We start from the raw sequence: 16,695 nt of genomic DNA on the forward strand, positions 1-16,695 counted from the left end.
TTTGACTTTTGAGTCGTGTCTCAAGTCCTTTTCCGCATAGACGCGTTATGCAACGGCTGGGGGGGGGGGGGGTTGAAAAAACGAGTTTTGAGATGCGTAAGCGCTCTGGTTCTTGTTACTTTGTGTGAGAAGCAGATGTTCTGCGATCACAATGCTTCAGAAACTCCACACAGACGATGCCAAGAGATGGAACTTGCAGTGGAACATGATTACATTTTATATCAATAGCATCTCATTTGGAGTTCTTTTTTCTAGATCACAACTTCTTCACTGGAGTTTTGATAAAGCACATCACATGTATGATGTATCGCAGCCAGCAGCCATGTAAGAGGCCATGGCTCTAGGCACCATTCCATCCTCCTGGCCACTTTGCATCACCTCTCACATCCATTTGCTTCAGCAGCACCGGGCAAATGCAGTGCAGATCCCAACCATGCAAAGAAACGCTGCAAGAGACCGCCTTCCGGATGTCCTCGCCGGCTCACTTCCTCCTGCTCGTGCTGATCGAGAGGCGCTCGAGGCTCCGGAACGTCGTGTTGTCCCGCGAGCCTGAGCCGGAGCCTCTCCCTGGAACGTTCCGGGCGACGGGGGAGCGAGGGGACGACCTGCTGCTGTTCTCGGCGCCTCCCGAGCGGTGGAGCCTCTGAGCGGTGGATGGGCGGCCGCTACCGCTGCTGCCCGAGACCCACCGGCCGGTCAGCTTCTGGTCGCTGCAGTCCCCCGAGGAGGTCGGCCGGCTGGATGGAGCCACGGCCATCTTCGACGAGCTCCCGGCCCGGGACATGATGCGTGTTTTCTCTGAGTCGGCAACCTGGTAGATGTGTGATATGTAAGTTCTTACGTTCCATCAAATTCGGTGCACTAGAATGAGCTAACATACTAGTTTTGGTTTCTCTATGGTCTGTGAAAATAAAAAGAAATTAAGTGAATTGCACAAAACTAACTATTATGCCATTTGTAATACAAAACTATAACTATTGTACCTAGTAATAAAAAACTACAAGTTTTGTACATCAATTTTACACATAACCCGATTTCCTTTATCCCTACCGTCGAAATTCACTGTTCACCAGTAAAAAATCAGTGGTATTCTGTTTATCCAAAAAACTTAGAACTTTTTGTTCGTGTTTCATAATCTATGTGCAACCCATTTTAATTGGATTCACCCAAAAAACTTATGTAAAATTTAAACTAAAATTCTTTAAAAAAACTACTTTTACAACTTCTAACAATTGTTAAGGTCTCAAATAAAATCCAAAAAATATGAGAAAATTCACTAATATTCTTCTTATCATTGTATATAAATAGAGCATCATAATGGAACTTACTTTTTCACCATATAACATAGGGCTAGGAATAATTTTAGAATTTTCTTAGGTTTTTGGGATTTTAGAAATTAGTCTATCATACAAAAGTTTTAGGATTTTTAGTGAACAGTGAATTTCGACGGTAGGAACAGAAATCAGATTATGTGTGAATTTGGTGCACAAAACTTTAAGTTTTGTGTTACCAGTCACAATAGTTGTAGTTTTGGGTTACAGATGACACAATAGTTATAGTTTTGTGCAATTCACTCAAAGAAATTCTATTACCATTGGTGTCCAACTAGTATCTATGCTTAAATTCTCAACTGATTAGAATCCACAACTAGATGTGATAACCAAATGAGCACGAGCAAAATTTGGCCCGTGTACATAACCAAATACCATAAACAACATTACTCCGAGTTTATGTGAAAAGTGTACCATACACTTCCTATGAATTGAGCTAAGTCTATGGAAAGAATTTCAGTAAACTAAAAAAAATGAGAAAGAAAAAATATTTTATTTTGCATTTACTTGACTCGGGTATGCATACTTAATTCACTTCAAAATAATGTGGATTTCCAATCACGTGTACTAGCTGGAACAATTAAATGGAACACTTACAGCTTCGTTCGATGTTCCGAAGGAATCTGCAAGGCTTTTGTGCCTGGAATGGTCTCCATGGCGACCAGAACCTGAATTTCTTCTGGCAAATGCCTCAACAGCACCAGTGAATCTATCCCGGATTTCTTGCCCCACTGGCAAAATAGAAATTAATTAGTACGCAAATTGATCAGTGTTTCATATAACAATGGGCAAATGCAATCAACTACAGGAAGACATACCTGAAGCTCTGTCTGTTCTCTCGACAGATGGTCCAGCTCCAACCATTTTTGCACTTGGTTGCTGGATGAAAAATATAATGGTTTTTTTTGGCGAATAAAAATACAATAGTAGTTTAGCAAGAAAGTAGACCAAATGATACAAGTAGATAATATTAAAGAGACATACTCGAGCGAGCTTGTTGTCGGTGCCCATTTGAGGATACTTGAGTGCAGTCCAGTCAAATACGTAATCGAATTGATATCCTACAGTATCAATCGATAGTGAGAACCAGTTTCCTAACACCATACAGTAGAAAATCTCCAGGAGATAAAACATGGACAAGAGGAAGAAATAGGTCGCATTATCTACTCAGAAGAAAGGAAGTGCGTACCTTCACGGATAAATACATCGCGAAAGAGTTTCTTCAGAAAAGAGTAATCTGGTCTGTCTTCAAACCGCAGGGAACGACAATAGTGGAAATATGAGATGAACTCAGATGGATAAGATTTGCACAGAACCTGGTCAACAGTTTTAGTTCAAATGCCAGCAAGAGTTACCATAACAAAATTACAAACTTCCTGTTGGCAACAATCAGTACCTCTGCTGAGGTAAGCATTTTCTTCTCACTAATTTTGTCATACTTTTGTTTCTTAGTGCCAGCTTTAAGACCCTGCCATGGGAGACTAAGCATAACAACAATGCATGGAAAGTAAGCACTTGAACTATTAGACAGAAAATAGGGAAAACAGTAAAGTAGACAGAATAACCAGATTCATGCCAAACCTTCCTCTTAAAAAATAGAGTAGAAGATAACCAACAGACTCCAGATCATCTCTCCTGCTTTGTTCTGGATGAAAGAAACACATGTATATGTAAGATGATACCATGTTTTCCCCCGTTCTTTTGTAATCTATACATCAAGTAGCCGCTCCTTGTATTCATTTTATGACCAAGTATGCAAGAGCTGAAATGTGTATGTTTTTATGATAATTGGAGATAAAGGATAACAGGGTTGGGTTTGCTTATCTGAGCTCACCTATTCCAAGATGAGTATTCACACTAGCATAACGTGCTGTTCCAGTCAGATTTTTGTTCTCCCTGTGCAGAAAAATAACCAATCACAAAAATGTCAAAAGTTCAGTTTATACCCAAGCTATAGCATTAAAATTTGAGCCTACCACCCTAGCATCTAAAATGTCACACGGAAGGCATATTTGCATGTAATGTAACACCAGAAGACCCTGTGTTGAATCGACATAAACCCTCTGTTGGGTTGTCCCAATAGTGTACCATTAGGAAGTACTGCCAAAGGTGATGTAGGAACATGTGACAACACACAGGTGCATTATAAAGAATGTGCGAAATTTCCACTTCCCACTTCTGCAGTTCTGCTTATGTACTTGCAATTTAACACAAGAACTACTTGGCACAACACAATCCAATCTCAATTCTAAGTCAATATTTCATCCATTAATATGCTTCACCTGTAGGGGATGTGTTTATTAGTCTGAAGGTCCTTGTATTTCTTAGCAAGCCCATAATCAATTATATAGACCTGCAGAATAAAAAGGATACATCTCTTTATGTATTGTTCATTAATGATTAAGAACTTTTGGGTAATTACTGGAGATTGTCAATATTAGAGAACTCACTACTATGTTCAGTTTATGTGGAAAATAACAAGACTAAGTTAAATGGGAGAACTTTTTTTTATATGGCAAACCTGATTTGCTTTTCGGCTTAAGCCCATAAGGAAGTTGTCTGGTTTGATGTCACGGTGAATAAATCCCTTGGAATGCATGTATTCCACTCGGTTAATCTAAAAAACGAAAGAATCAATAAGGTAAGTCCCAGCAAAAATACAAAATCACATCATCCAAACAAGACCACTAGGACAAATACAAGTAGGAACTGAGCCTAACTCAGTTGGTGGGGGGTGAGGTGTGGGTGTACACCCCAACCACCTAGTTTCAAGTCCTCTTTAACTCGGATTTAGGTGCCTTTTTCTTCTTAATGAAAAACCACCTAGTTCCTCCTAGGTTGGATATCATTTTTTTTACAAATACAAGTCAGGTAAACTTGAATAAATTCTCTCCCTTCCTCAGAAAAAAAGAGGAAGCAATGTAATCATGTTAACAGGGGCCGAAGTACACTAAAGATAGGACATGATGGAGTTGGAGAAATTCGCCTGACCTCTATCATCGATTACGATCTGACACTATGGATTCAACACCAAGTAACAAAAAAAATTATTGTAAAATACCCGCAAAACTTTGGAGCATATTTGTAACAAATAGCTGATACCAAACTCCATCAACTGAACTTACTTCCTAACTCTAGGGGGTCAGCACAAGGTCACATATGGAGCGGAACAAACTTACCAGTTGATCAGCAAGCATAAGCACTGTTTTCAGAGAAAATTTCCTGTTGCAGCAGTTAAACAAGTCTTCCAAGCTTGGGCCAAGAAGATCAATCACCATGACGTTGTATTCCCCCTCGACACCATACCACTTCAGGCGTGGGATACCATCTATATATAAAAAATAAGTGACTAAATAAGAGACCAAAGGGTGTGAGCCAGCGCATCACTGTAAATAAAACATACAGATACGATCCACTTACTTCCACCCTGCAATAGCATATAAACTTTAGATTCATAGTGCAGCTGTGGATGCTTTGATTTCGCTGGTTCCTGAGACAGAAGAAAAGGTTAGAATTTGAGTCAAACGTTTCGATTCTATTCAACCTAAAACTGATGAATGTTATATGCAATCAATATATACATCGCAAGCAGTTTAATCGGTCATACCAACTTTATTCCTACTTCCTCTCCGTTCTGTATATTAATACCTGAATCAAGAAAATCCACACTAAGAATAAAAAGGGATTCCTTGTTAACAAAATGCAACCATTTTGCGCATAAGATACATAAAACGTACCGAGATATAGCTCCCCGAAGGATCCACTCCCAATTTTCCTCCCAAGCTTAAACATCCCTCCGATCACATGCTCCATGATCAATCTCCTGTCGATTGTTACTTCTCCTGCGAACGAATTGCTGCCACCCCGGAAAAAAACACTGATCAAAGGACAAATGCACTTCTTCCTGGGATATAGCTACGTTGAATCTTTAGACCAAATTTTCCCCCGAACACCAAAAATTTCTGACTTGTCAATTCAATTTAGCTGCATATTGCGCCAATGCCTCCTCAAAGAATCAACATCCCGCTCTGCTATAAAACAGTAATGCCAAGAAACACGAAACTACTCCCTGAAAACCACAGAAATCGCACAGAAAAAGAAACTCGAATCAGCTGCCTTTAGCGCCACCAACGCTCACAAGCACAGCAACATTTCCCAGCGGAAGCCAGGACCGCGCTCAAATGTGACGACAAGAACCACGGCGTGCAGTGCGTACCCGATGGATCAGGAGCCAGGAAACCCCCACGAGGCACAAGCTGCGACGCCGCAGCGGCTCCGGCTGCGGAGCGGAGCCTCCTCCCAACTGCAGACCTCCGCACCGGATGCGAGGCCGCGGTCGAATCGCATCGATGCGGGTCCTGCAATTGGATGGAGGGAGAGGAGGGGTGGGGAGTAGCGCTCGCGGCTGGTGAGAGTTTTTTTTTTCTTCAGGTCTGGGTCCCTGAAAAATAGGGAAATTAGAATTCGAGGCTGGTCGGAGAAGAAAGCGGGAGGGCGAGGCCCGAGCCGCATGCGGAGGCGGCGAAGACGGGAGCTAAATATGGGCAACGGAACGAAGGAATTTTGTTTGAAGGAAAAATTGAAGGGCTTTTATGCATATATGCAAACTACTACTCTTCCGGTTAAAAATACTTGATCTTTTTTGGACAAAATGAAAATTATTTTGGACACGATAAATATATTTGATCACTGTTTTTACTATAATTTATTGATATAATCTAATAAATTTATGAGTTATAAAATTATATCTTGAGTCAAATCTATAAGTATGATTTTTCTATTTTCAAACTAATTATTTTAGAAGTTATTAATAATTAAAGTTTGAAAATTTTAATTAGATCTTATTTAAAACATTAAGTATTTGTAACTGAAGGAGTATTATAAAAATATGTATATTACATTATTAGTAATTAGTACTAACGGCTAGGTAATGTGATCTGCTATTATTTTTTTAGAGCGCGCAATGCCCATATTTGAGAATCCGTTCGTGTGTGTTTTCTAAAGACACAAAATTAGTGATAGGTCGTCGTGATCAGTCACTAAAGACATATTAGTGACGGGTCCTATAATCTGTCACTAATATGCTTTCTGATCGAGATTAGATATAGACCCGTCACTAATAAGTGGTCATTAGTGACAGTTTGTAACATATGTAGGATCGAGGAGGCCGATTAGAGAAAGGTGAATAGGCGGTTCTAAAAACTATATATTAATTTAACCGATAAAGATGCGAAATTAAAATGATCAATTATAACATATATAAAAACCCTACACTCTATATCTCAACAAAGTGATAAATTCTATGTCTATATCAAGGTTTGCAACCTAAGATGACAGGGTAAGCAATTATGATTCTAGAAATATAAATTGCACAAGGTAAATTGCATGAAATATCACAACATAGAAGTAAATAGCACGCGAGATGACACCTGAAGTTTATCCCGTGGTATCGATTTGCCGATCACCTCTAATCCACGTTGAGGTGGGTTCAAACCTTTAACCGCTCCTCTATCAAGTATGCAATTCTCACCACGAGAAGAAGCTCTTCACGAGCAACTTGATCTTGAGCTAGTTAATTTAATGAACCACTCACTACCTCGATTCTACTAGAGTTGCACTTTACCTCTCCGGCAAAGCGTGCACAAAACCTCACAATTACCACCGTGGCTCATTCACAAGCTTCTTTGAAGGGCTCAACGGCGCAACCACCTCCAAGCCGTCTAAGAGGCGGCAACCTCTAAGAGTAACAAGCCAAAACAAATTCGACTCTCACCAAGTGACTAAAGCTCAATCACTAATGCAAATGCACTTGATTCTTGTCTCACAACCCTCTCTATGTGCAACACATGCACAAATATGTGGGAGAACTTTTCTTAGCTCAAGTATGCTCAATGGGAGCAGAAACAACCCTACAAGCTGCTGGACATGGGGTGTATATAGGCCACAACCCGAAATATAGTCGTTACCCAAAAACTGACTTCTCTGCGCATCTGGCGGTCAGACCGCATTACAATTGACGGTCAGACAGCCATCGGACAAACGGCTCTAAAATTAGCTGTTACTGACTTTTCAGGCCTCTGGCAGTCAGACCGTCCCTCTTGCCGGTCAGACTGCTAGCCTTGAACAGAGGTCCAAAACTCTTTGTTCTCTGGTGGTCAAATCGGCAACACCTGGCAGTCAGACCATCACCCGTTCCAAAGAGATGAAAGTTCTCTGCAAGTTCCAAGAGTCTGACCGCCCACCTTGGCGGTCAGACCGTCACCCTGGCGGTCAGACCAAAGTTCTTGGCAGTCAGACCACCACTCCTTGACCAGCACAACTGACACTTAGAGAAACGGCGATAACTTTCTAACCTGATGTCCGATTTAGGTGATCTTGAACTCTACAGAAAGCTTATTCAGAGGGATCCCAACTGATTGTTTGACCTCAAGCCGATTAGATCAAACCTAAAACATAATTCAAAGATCCACCATAATGAAAATTACATGAATTTTAAACTTTTGCAAATAAATTTGCAACTTAAAGGTTCCATGCGAACAAGGGTTAATGCATTTACTATATCAACTTGCAAATTACATTTGCAAACTTAGTGACATGCCACACGGAGTAGGAATATGAACTTGAGCTATTTGCAAAACCCATTTGCAAACAATAGCATCCTACCAAAGAGAGTATACACATGCAAGATTGAGCTTATCAACACATGATAAAACTCAAGCAATCGTCAAAACTCCTCTTAATAGTACGATATTTATCCTATCAATCTGAGCATTTCTCTTCTCTAATCACCATTGAGCGGTAAAAGAAAAATACCCTACGTTTTATATCTTTTCCTTGAGCTAGCCATCTCGTTGGACTTGACGAACATATCATCTGAGTCCCGATGTTTTTTTCTAGGTTGTCATCAACTCTTCACTTGAGCTTGATGACGATATTCATCCTCACTTCCCATCTCGATCATCTCTTGATCTTCCGGAAGCTTGATGAAATTCACTTGATTGCTTCCTATGCACCAAGTGTGAAAGATTTTTCTTTTCACGTCATCTTCATTCAGTTCACCACCGAGGTATGAATCGTAAGCATCAAGCACGCAAGTTGTTCACTAAGCTTATCTTGATCTTGCTCTTACAACTCGACACATTGAATATCTCGATTCAATATTTACCTTCATATAGAACCTAAACCCACCTTAGTCTCAATCACATAGCACATGTCCATAAAACTCAATTAACAATTTCATACCTTTAGTTATTTGATCTCCACAAGCAGCTTTGGTCTTCACGCTTATTGCCAATATTCTTAAGACCATGCTCAAACTCCGAGGTCTCTTCCTCTCTAGCTTCTTCTTCTTCACATGAGTATCACTTAGAACTCAATGAATTCCTCAATGAATTCATGCTTTATCACTTTATGCATCTCCTATAGAATATCCTACAAACAATTCTCAACATAATTATTAGTCTATAAGTATTACCATAACTTACCCAATCATTACCTTAGCTCATTCATCTTGATACATTTCTCTTCATCACATGACATTCCTCAATGAATCCATACTTAATTCTCCATGCATCACCTATGGAGATAACCTATTAACAGTTCTTAACACAATTATTAGTCCATAGCTATTGTCATTTATTACCAAAACCACACTCAAGGGCTAGATGCACCTTCAATATGATCCGTCGCTGATGATAATAGTAACGGATAAAGTTGTGACCCATCACTAATGACTAAGTCATCAATAACAGGTCATTCTAGGTTAGTCATTAGTGATTGATTAAGTTGTGATACGTTACTAATGACGGTATTCATCGGTGGAGAACTTTGGTAAAAGCTCTGCTTGTGGCATTTGCCATCGATAAAAAAACATGGAAATGGAATCATACGACTGTTTTGTAACATGCTAGTCTTCGTCTACTCAATAAGTGTTCCATGCTGAAATAAAATATGTTATTTTAGCTCTCTATTTAAATGCTCAGCAATACAAATCAGATCTTGAGTTATTCACAAATATTTTTTTTATCTTTTTTTATTTTCTCTTATTTTTCTCACCTTAGCAGCACTAGAATAAGAAATATTGTACATTTATACTCAAGTTTGATGTAAGAGGTGACGGTTATGGATACAAATGCACATTCTAAAAATTGTGTATAAACTTCAGGAGGCGAGAACTCAATCTTCCAGGCCGAATTTGACCTCAACTTTTTTTGAACCTGACAAAATAGGGAAGAAATGGATGTAATTTTTTGTATAGATGTTCGTAGAGTAAAAAAACATCAAAATCGGAGTACATATGTAAAAGTTATGCCTGTTTTACTAAAGATACTCTGGATCACCTATCAAATTACGATCGTTTGCATGAGATACTAATAAATTCATCATATATTAATACAAATTTGAATAAAGAAAATTTTATATGTAAATTATAACCCTCGATGAAATTTAGTAAAATCAGTTATTAGTGATGGATCAAGATTACGACTTGTCACTAATATTCAGTCATTAGTGACAATCACAGTTCTGACCCATCACTAATGACCTCCGTCAAAAAAGGTTAAAAGAATAACACATTCGGTTTTCATCGTAACTACGTGATAGGAAAAGTGGTAAGGGGCTGCACGAGTGAGGGGACGTCGCCGGTTCGATTTCCACAGAACGTAGTCGAAAATAGTGTGAAAAATAATGTGGTTTGTGGGGTATATACAATGTGACTATATTGGGATGGCTCGGGTGACGTTCATTAGTCATTAGTGACAGGTTAAGATTATAATTTGTAATTAATGATAAACTCATCAGTAACGGATCACAGTTACAATCCATCACTAATAATCTCATTAGTGATAGGTGATAACCTGTTACTAATAATCTCTCATCAGTGATACGTTTAGAATGACAGATACGGAACTCATCACTAATAACGATTATCATTTGCCACTAAAAATGTTTTTTCAGTAGTAATTAACCATCTTTATTTGTCCCGGGGAAGAAGAGCCGGAATAGACTCCGTTAAGTTTCAAAATTGATACATCCACACACATAAAGCTGGAACTCATATTTGATTCATTCAGTGCTTCATGAACCCGACGTAGAGAAGGTGTTGAAAATCCGACTACCAAATAGGGGCTACAGTGATTTTGTTGTATGGCACTAGGAGAAGTTGGGGATTTTTTTCTGTCTGTAGTGCATACACATTGAGCTTTCAATTGCAATATGGTGATGGATATGAGTTTCATGCTCTCGTGAGTTGTTCTTATGGAACGTATTTGAGGAGCGTGATGTAGGAGTTTTGGGAGTTATCAGTGAAATCATGCTACTCCAATACAAGACCAGATTAATTTTTGTTGTTACTTGCTGAGTGCTCATGGGATTAAAAGACTATAATAATCTTGTTGTTCTGGTGTATTTGGTTTACGGGGAATTAACTTATGCATAAGGGACCAAAAGATTTGATCCTTCAGTCTGTACAGTTTCTGAAAAGCTATTTATTATTACTGTTCATTGTTCAGCAAAATAGCTTACAAGCGGATATTGAAGGAAAAGTTATATGTGGATTAAGGGATGATGGGGCACGTGGGTATGCAGAACGCCATGTACTATCTAATTTACGAGGGGATGCTTTGCCATCCAGAAGAGTCAAGGTGAATGTTAATACATTTTTTTTAAGGAAATAAATCTTGTTGGACTGGGCATTGTTGCGAGAGATAACAGGGGGAGATGGGTTTTTTCATCCAGTCGGGTCATATTCAGATGTGCTGATGCTGAGGAAGTTAAGTTACTAGCTTGCCAGAAAGGCGTAATTCCTGCTATTAAGTGGATATCCCTTCCAGTGATACTAGAATCTAATTGATTTTAATCTACTTGGTATTACAATCTAGAGAATCTTCAAAAGACGTCTAGCCATGTTGACGCAAGAAGTTAAATTGCTCGAAAATGAGCTCCGTGAGGTTGAGTTTAAGCATGTTCGTAGGGATCATAATGGGGTTGCTCATGTATTAGCGCAATATGCTTATCAGGAGATGTCATCTGTTATTTGGCTCTAACATCCTCTTCTGTAATCGCACACCTTGTTAGCGCTGAACTACCACATTTGTGAGCTTATAAATCTCATCGCATATGAAAAAAAAAACACTGTTGGATCCTGCCAAGATTTGGTCTCAAGTCTCATCTGTTAGATCAAGTTTTTTCCCCCGCATAGCGCTCCCTTTTTGGTTGAACGCTTGAGCCTCTGGTATATCGGGGAATGCCCAGCGGCAACACGTCGCGATCGCAAACCATTTGGTATTCCGAGTTGATAGTTATGTTTTTTCCCCGAGGTGATAGTTACATATTTGACGCTCAAAGTTTTCGACGTTATTTATTTGAAAGCTTTGATTTACGATTTAAAATTTAAACGTTTCAGTTACAAATTGAAGCTGCAGGATACCGTTGGAAGTTACCAATGTGCGACAAGATTCGCTGCAAGTCTGCAGAGTGCGTCTCGGAACAATTTTAGTGCCGCTGGCCACGTTGGAAATTCTCGCACAGAATATCTATGGAAATTCTCCAAACGCAGCGCCGGTACGTGCAGATGCATCCATTCTTTTTTGGTTTGGGCTGTTCCGTTCTTGACACCAAAAAGCTAAGTTAAAATTTAGTCATACTAAAATCAGAGTAAATAGAAGCATTTGGTTTGAAGCTGAACCAACTAAAATCGGATCCGTTATTTTAGGCATCAAAATCTCACCTAGCTTTACTATAAAAAATTGACCGATCAAATTTTAACCTTGATCTAAACAAATAGAAACCAAATTTATGGGACCAAAATTTAACTTGGGTATGCTTAAGTCAAGAACCAAATATATTTAAGTTGATGGAAGAAAATTTTATAAGATCTAATCTTTTGAAAGACTCATTTTTCTTGTACGATATGCGTTCTAAATTTTCTCTCCTACACACGTGTCATCTATTAGATCAGAAAAAAAATGACGTGAATCAAAATCTCAAAAAAATCTTTCGCACTAGGATGCTATAAAATTTCCTTTCTAAATTGATGCCTGTGCGCGGGCCGGCACGCACCTAGCCCGCATTCGAAGGCGTGCGCGCGCGGCGTGGTGTAGGGGCTCCCCCGCTCCACTCGAGCCGGGGCGACCCGGCTGCCCTCGCGTTGCGGTGGCACACGTCGTGACTCCCGACGCGTCTCCGCCTCCGCGTTCCCCCTAAAGAATCGACTCGCGCGCGCGCTCCTCGGCGCCGACCCGTTCCAGCAGGTGGCCGCCGCTGCCCCGCGCGGGGTCGGGTTGCCGGCCTTGCCGCCGAGCACCGCGCGTACGCCCGGCCTGGCCGCCGGGGCGCGTCGAGGCACGTCAGCGCGCGTGGGGGGCGAGCAGGGAGCCATTCCGATTGGCGAACCAAACAACAAATCCACCCGTACGGGAAGGGTAAACAAAGCAGCAGAACCTGCAGCGCCGCAAGCATCGCCACCATCATCGTGTGTACATTTCATGCAGCGGAGGAACCAGAATTTGGTCACGCCTTAACAGCCTAGAACTAATGTCAGATATCACATCGCGTTAGGCTTTTACTATCCGAGCTATATACCCCGATAAAATTCCTACTGTCCGAACTGAAGCCCATCTTACCATGTGTTTGGTTCCGCCCCTGATTTCATGCACGGACACTTATTTAACAGCACGCAGCATCATTTGCGAATATATCAACAAAGAAAACAATACGTGTTTCCCTTCGATTTCTTCCTGGCAGCATATAGCTACTAGACTCTGCCGACGAAAATGCTCACGGGCACGGGGAACGGGCTTCTTCCGGTCTCTGTTGCTTCTGTACACAAACGAACGCATGCCGTGCACCAACTAGCCCTGACAGGTAGCGTTGGAAGTGAGAGATGTCTCATGTCGATGCCGAGCTGAGGCTTCTCGACAGCTCGGGCTCTGCATCTGGTGGTTCCCGGACGCTCCCTTCAGCTGCTTCGTCAGGCTGCGGCTCCTCTCCTTCAGGCTCTGGCGAATCTGCAAGGTAAATGAGTCTTCCTAGCATCAAACAAGGGATCAACGCTGTGGAAACGAATTTCAGAGAGGACGAGTTAACAAACCAAAGAGAGATTTGACGCTGGGTCTCTTCGCCTTTTCCTTCTTCTTAAGCTCAGCTGTGCACGTGGCAAGATATTAGTTGAAAAACACAAGATCATCATGGTCTACATGAAGACTTGTTTTCGCTTTTAGATCCTCTTTTTTACCAAATTAAAGAGTCTACACTCTAAACTCACTACTCTACTTATGGAAAGAAACCAGAAAGCGCAGTACCCATTCCAGGGACTTCGTGATCATTCACAAGCTCGAAGTTTTTGTACGTGTAGCCCACAAAATTCAAATCCTTTGAAGAAAGCATCTGGAAGAAAATCACAGAAGAGGATAATAACATTTGAAGATGTGTATACATTTAAGAAATGATTATTTATGGGCATTTGAAAGGTAATGTTTATTTCCCTAAAAAGAGATGTCGCGACTACATCAGTCACGGTACCACATGCATGGCCAATTCTCTTCATTTTAATCTATAAAAAAATGCTCTTCATTTTGTGCTACTGTAACAATTAAATAATGCTGTCAGTTGATAGGCTCACAATATGTAAAGGTACGGTTACCTTTCTCCAAGGGCCTGTCTTTGCTGAACACTGAACGTTATCTGAGGACTGCGAATGCACCACAGAAAAATAAAATTTTCTGTACTAATTTCTGGTAACTGAGAAGCACATTTATTTATAAATAACAGCGGTTACCTCCTCAAATTTCTCAAAATTCTGAGTATCCAACTCATCTGTGACTTGAGGCAGATATGCAGCTTCAATTTCATATAGTTTGTCCCATTCTACTTCACTAAACCAGGGGTGCTCCTAAAATTACACATGCATACTATGAGAAAAAAATCAGTAGTATCAAATATTTATTTGGAAAAAGAACTTGCTTTGAGACATGTTGCAAGGCATACTTAATGAACGCATAACAACCTTTATTTCCTCTGCCCCTTTTGTACCGAGGCGTTGATCGACATTGCATAGTAGTTTACTTATAAGATCTTCTGCATCCGTCGTGAGCCTTGCTTCTTCAGGAAATTTCAAATGTGTTCTCCAGTTCACTATCTGTTTGGAAGATATAGGCATCACATAAAGGAAGGACAAGGACAAATGAACAAACTAGAGATAACTGAACCTGGGAATACATTACCTTTCTACAAGTTGTCATAGGCTCATCCGAATAAAATGGAGGATAACCCACTAGCATTTCATACATGATAGCACCAAGGGACCACCTAGAAAGGCGGAAGTTATTATTTTTTCTTTAACCGCAAACTCAATAGGCCCATTGGCATAAGAAATATTGCAAATGATGCTTAAGTGCTTACCAATCACACTCCATCCCGTAGCCTTTCTTCAGAAGAACCTCTGGAGCAATGTAGTCTGGTGTACCAACAGTTGAGTAAGCCTACAATCATTTATTCGCTTGTCAAAATTTGGAAATAAATTATCGAAGAAGGTATTACCAAATAGATGTTGAAACTGGAATAAACAGGTAATTTGTGCAGCAGTTACTAATGATGAAATGGTACATTGTTTTAGGTACTGACCAAAGTTCTCCTATTCTTTTGCCAGTGCTCCAACTGTTCTTGCTGCGAGCGCTTTGGCATAGACTGCTGTCTCCCATCACTATGAGACGATACTGTTTTCGCAGGTGTAACATCCTTTTCGTTCAGGTCTGGAAAATTAGAATAGTCTAGCGGTTTGCATAATCCAAAATCTGACAGTCTCAGGTGACCATATTTATCCAGTAGCAGATTATCAGGCTTGATATCTCTGAAAATTCAAGTACAGAACTCATCAGAACACCACAGAAGAAGTACTGAACTCGATTGCACTTGCTCAAATACCTGTGGATGTAGTTGTGCTTGTGAATCGCTTCGATCGCAAGGACCGTCTCACCAACATAGAACCTGGCTTCATCTTCACTCAATGTGTCTTTCCTCATGAGCAGCGTCATCATGTCGCCTCCGGGGAGGTACTCCATGATCAGGTACAGATACTCACTGTCTTGGAATGAACAGTATAGTTTGACAATGCAGTGGTGATCCACTTCAGCGAGAAGATTTCTTTCAGCTCTAACATGCTCAACCTATGCAAAAATCCAAAAAAGAACTCAAAGAAGGAACAGTGTATATAAACATGAATTCAGAATGCTGACCAGAAAAAAAAACATACCTGACCTCGACGAAGCATTTCTGACTTTTTAAGCTTCTTCATTGCATAGACATTTCCTGTGGTCTTCTCTCTACAGACTCTGACCTAGAAGAAAACCATTGCGACAACCATTTTTTTTTGTAAAAAGATAGAGAATAAGATACAGACTGATTGCTTATTTGCATGCAAGTTTACCTCACCAAATGCTCCCTTCCCTATCATTGTCAACAAGTCGAAATCATCGACGCTCATTTTATGCCTCTGCAAACGCATGTACTCCGTCTCTTTCTTCTCAAACTGCTTCAGAATGTTGTGCAGCTCTTCTTCGGATACATCGGCGTCTGCTAATTTCTTTTCTAGACTATACCGTCTGCATGACAACAATGCCAAAAGTTATGACATCGTCAGCCGTAAGAAATCCATTGTGAGAAAAATCGTCAACATCTGGTAGGAAGCGACAGCCTGCAGACACTTGAGTATATAATCATGATCTGAACATATAAATTATCCATATAATACATTGTTCTTGTTGATGGAATTTAATAACAAGCAGCGCAGATATACAACCATTCTAGAAAGCAGGAACTCTTGTCAAGTTTTTGCAATTAGGCAATCTGGAGGTTGTATGAAAATTGTTCGATTGTAATTGATGCCTATGGATGCAAAAATAAATTAATAAATGAAATTATTGACAGATAAAAATTGCATAGCCGAACAATGTCATTGATCTTTACCTTTCTTTCCTGTCCTGCAGATGTTTCATTTGCTCCTTGTAGTGCTTCTCAATATACTGCTTGGCCGCGACAACCCTCTGCCTGGTTGCGCTAGATGGCGCATCATCGCCCGATTCCTTGCCATTGGGAGGCAATTCTTTCTTCTTGCCAATGGATTTCTCCCTCGTTTGGAGCTTGTTGAACCAGCTCCTCGCTGAATCCATTGCAAGCAAGAGAAGAAGAATCAATCACGCCAAATATGATCACAGCTAAATGTGGAAGCCTATACACAACTGTCCATATAGAAACTGCTTCCAAGAATCAAATCTGTACAAATTCAGCGCTTGATGTAATTGTTGAGTTCAATAAAAGATCTAAAAAACAAATTCAGTGCCATCGACAAGTGAACATTGAAAAAAAAAGA

At 40.3% G+C, this 16,695-nt stretch overlaps 2 protein-coding genes across 2 annotated transcripts; both read right to left on the bottom strand.

The window, feature by feature from the left end:
- Positions 1-187: 187 nt before the first annotated feature.
- LOC133903016 (casein kinase 1-like) lies at positions 188-5,762 on the bottom strand. The gene is made up of 15 exons (XM_062344349.1): positions 5,548-5,762; positions 5,069-5,400; positions 4,939-4,979; positions 4,752-4,821; positions 4,511-4,659; positions 3,853-3,948; positions 3,614-3,684; positions 3,166-3,227; positions 2,913-2,976; positions 2,728-2,812; positions 2,521-2,647; positions 2,316-2,392; positions 2,150-2,210; positions 1,929-2,062; positions 188-811 (listed from the first exon to the last, which is right to left on the bottom strand). Exons 2-15 carry the CDS (start codon positions 5,142-5,144, stop codon positions 482-484), a joined length of 1,443 nt encoding a protein of 480 aa, XP_062200333.1. The 5' UTR covers positions 5,145-5,400; positions 5,548-5,762; the 3' UTR covers positions 188-481.
- A 7,028-nt stretch (positions 5,763-12,790) lies between these two features.
- LOC133903459 (uncharacterized) lies at positions 12,791-16,591 on the bottom strand. Its single transcript, XM_062344845.1, has 13 exons — positions 16,293-16,591; positions 15,754-15,928; positions 15,580-15,663; positions 15,252-15,493; positions 14,952-15,177; positions 14,730-14,809; positions 14,552-14,636; positions 14,335-14,466; positions 14,107-14,220; positions 13,972-14,019; positions 13,631-13,715; positions 13,420-13,473; positions 12,791-13,336 (listed from the first exon to the last, which is right to left on the bottom strand). The coding sequence occupies exons 1-13, from the start codon at positions 16,493-16,495 to the stop codon at positions 13,218-13,220; spliced, it is 1,647 nt and encodes a 548-aa protein (XP_062200829.1). The 5' UTR covers positions 16,496-16,591; the 3' UTR covers positions 12,791-13,217.
- Between the last annotated feature and the right edge of the window lie 104 nt (positions 16,592-16,695).

This window comes from Phragmites australis, chromosome 21 (assembly GCF_958298935.1).
Source record: "Phragmites australis chromosome 21, lpPhrAust1.1, whole genome shotgun sequence".
Taxonomy (NCBI): Eukaryota; Viridiplantae; Streptophyta; class Magnoliopsida; order Poales; family Poaceae; genus Phragmites; species Phragmites australis.

What these genes read in the sequence shown, in the direction of transcription:
- LOC133903016 (XM_062344349.1), bottom strand. Translation starts at nt 5,144, where the DNA reads ATGGAGCATGTGATCGGAGGGATGTTTAAGCTTGGGAGGAAAATTGGG. An exon ending in TATGCTATTGCAGGGTGGAA is followed by an intron (nt 4,660 to 4,751) that starts GTAAGTGGATCG and finishes TTTTATATATAG; the next exon opens with ATGGTATCCCACGCCTGAAG. An exon ending in CCGACAACAAGCTCGCTCGA is followed by an intron (nt 2,211 to 2,315) that starts GTATGTCTCTTT and finishes TTTTTCATCCAG; the next exon opens with CAACCAAGTGCAAAAATGGT.
- LOC133903459 (XM_062344845.1), bottom strand. Translation starts at nt 16,495, where the DNA reads ATGGATTCAGCGAGGAGCTGGTTCAACAAGCTCCAAACGAGGGAGAAA. An exon ending in AGACAGGCCCTTGGAGAAAG is followed by an intron (nt 13,716 to 13,971) that starts GTAACCGTACCT and finishes ATTTTCTTCCAG; the next exon opens with ATGCTTTCTTCAAAGGATTT. An exon ending in CAGCGTCAAATCTCTCTTTG is followed by an intron (nt 13,337 to 13,419) that starts GTTTGTTAACTC and finishes TTTACCTTGCAG; the next exon opens with ATTCGCCAGAGCCTGAAGGA.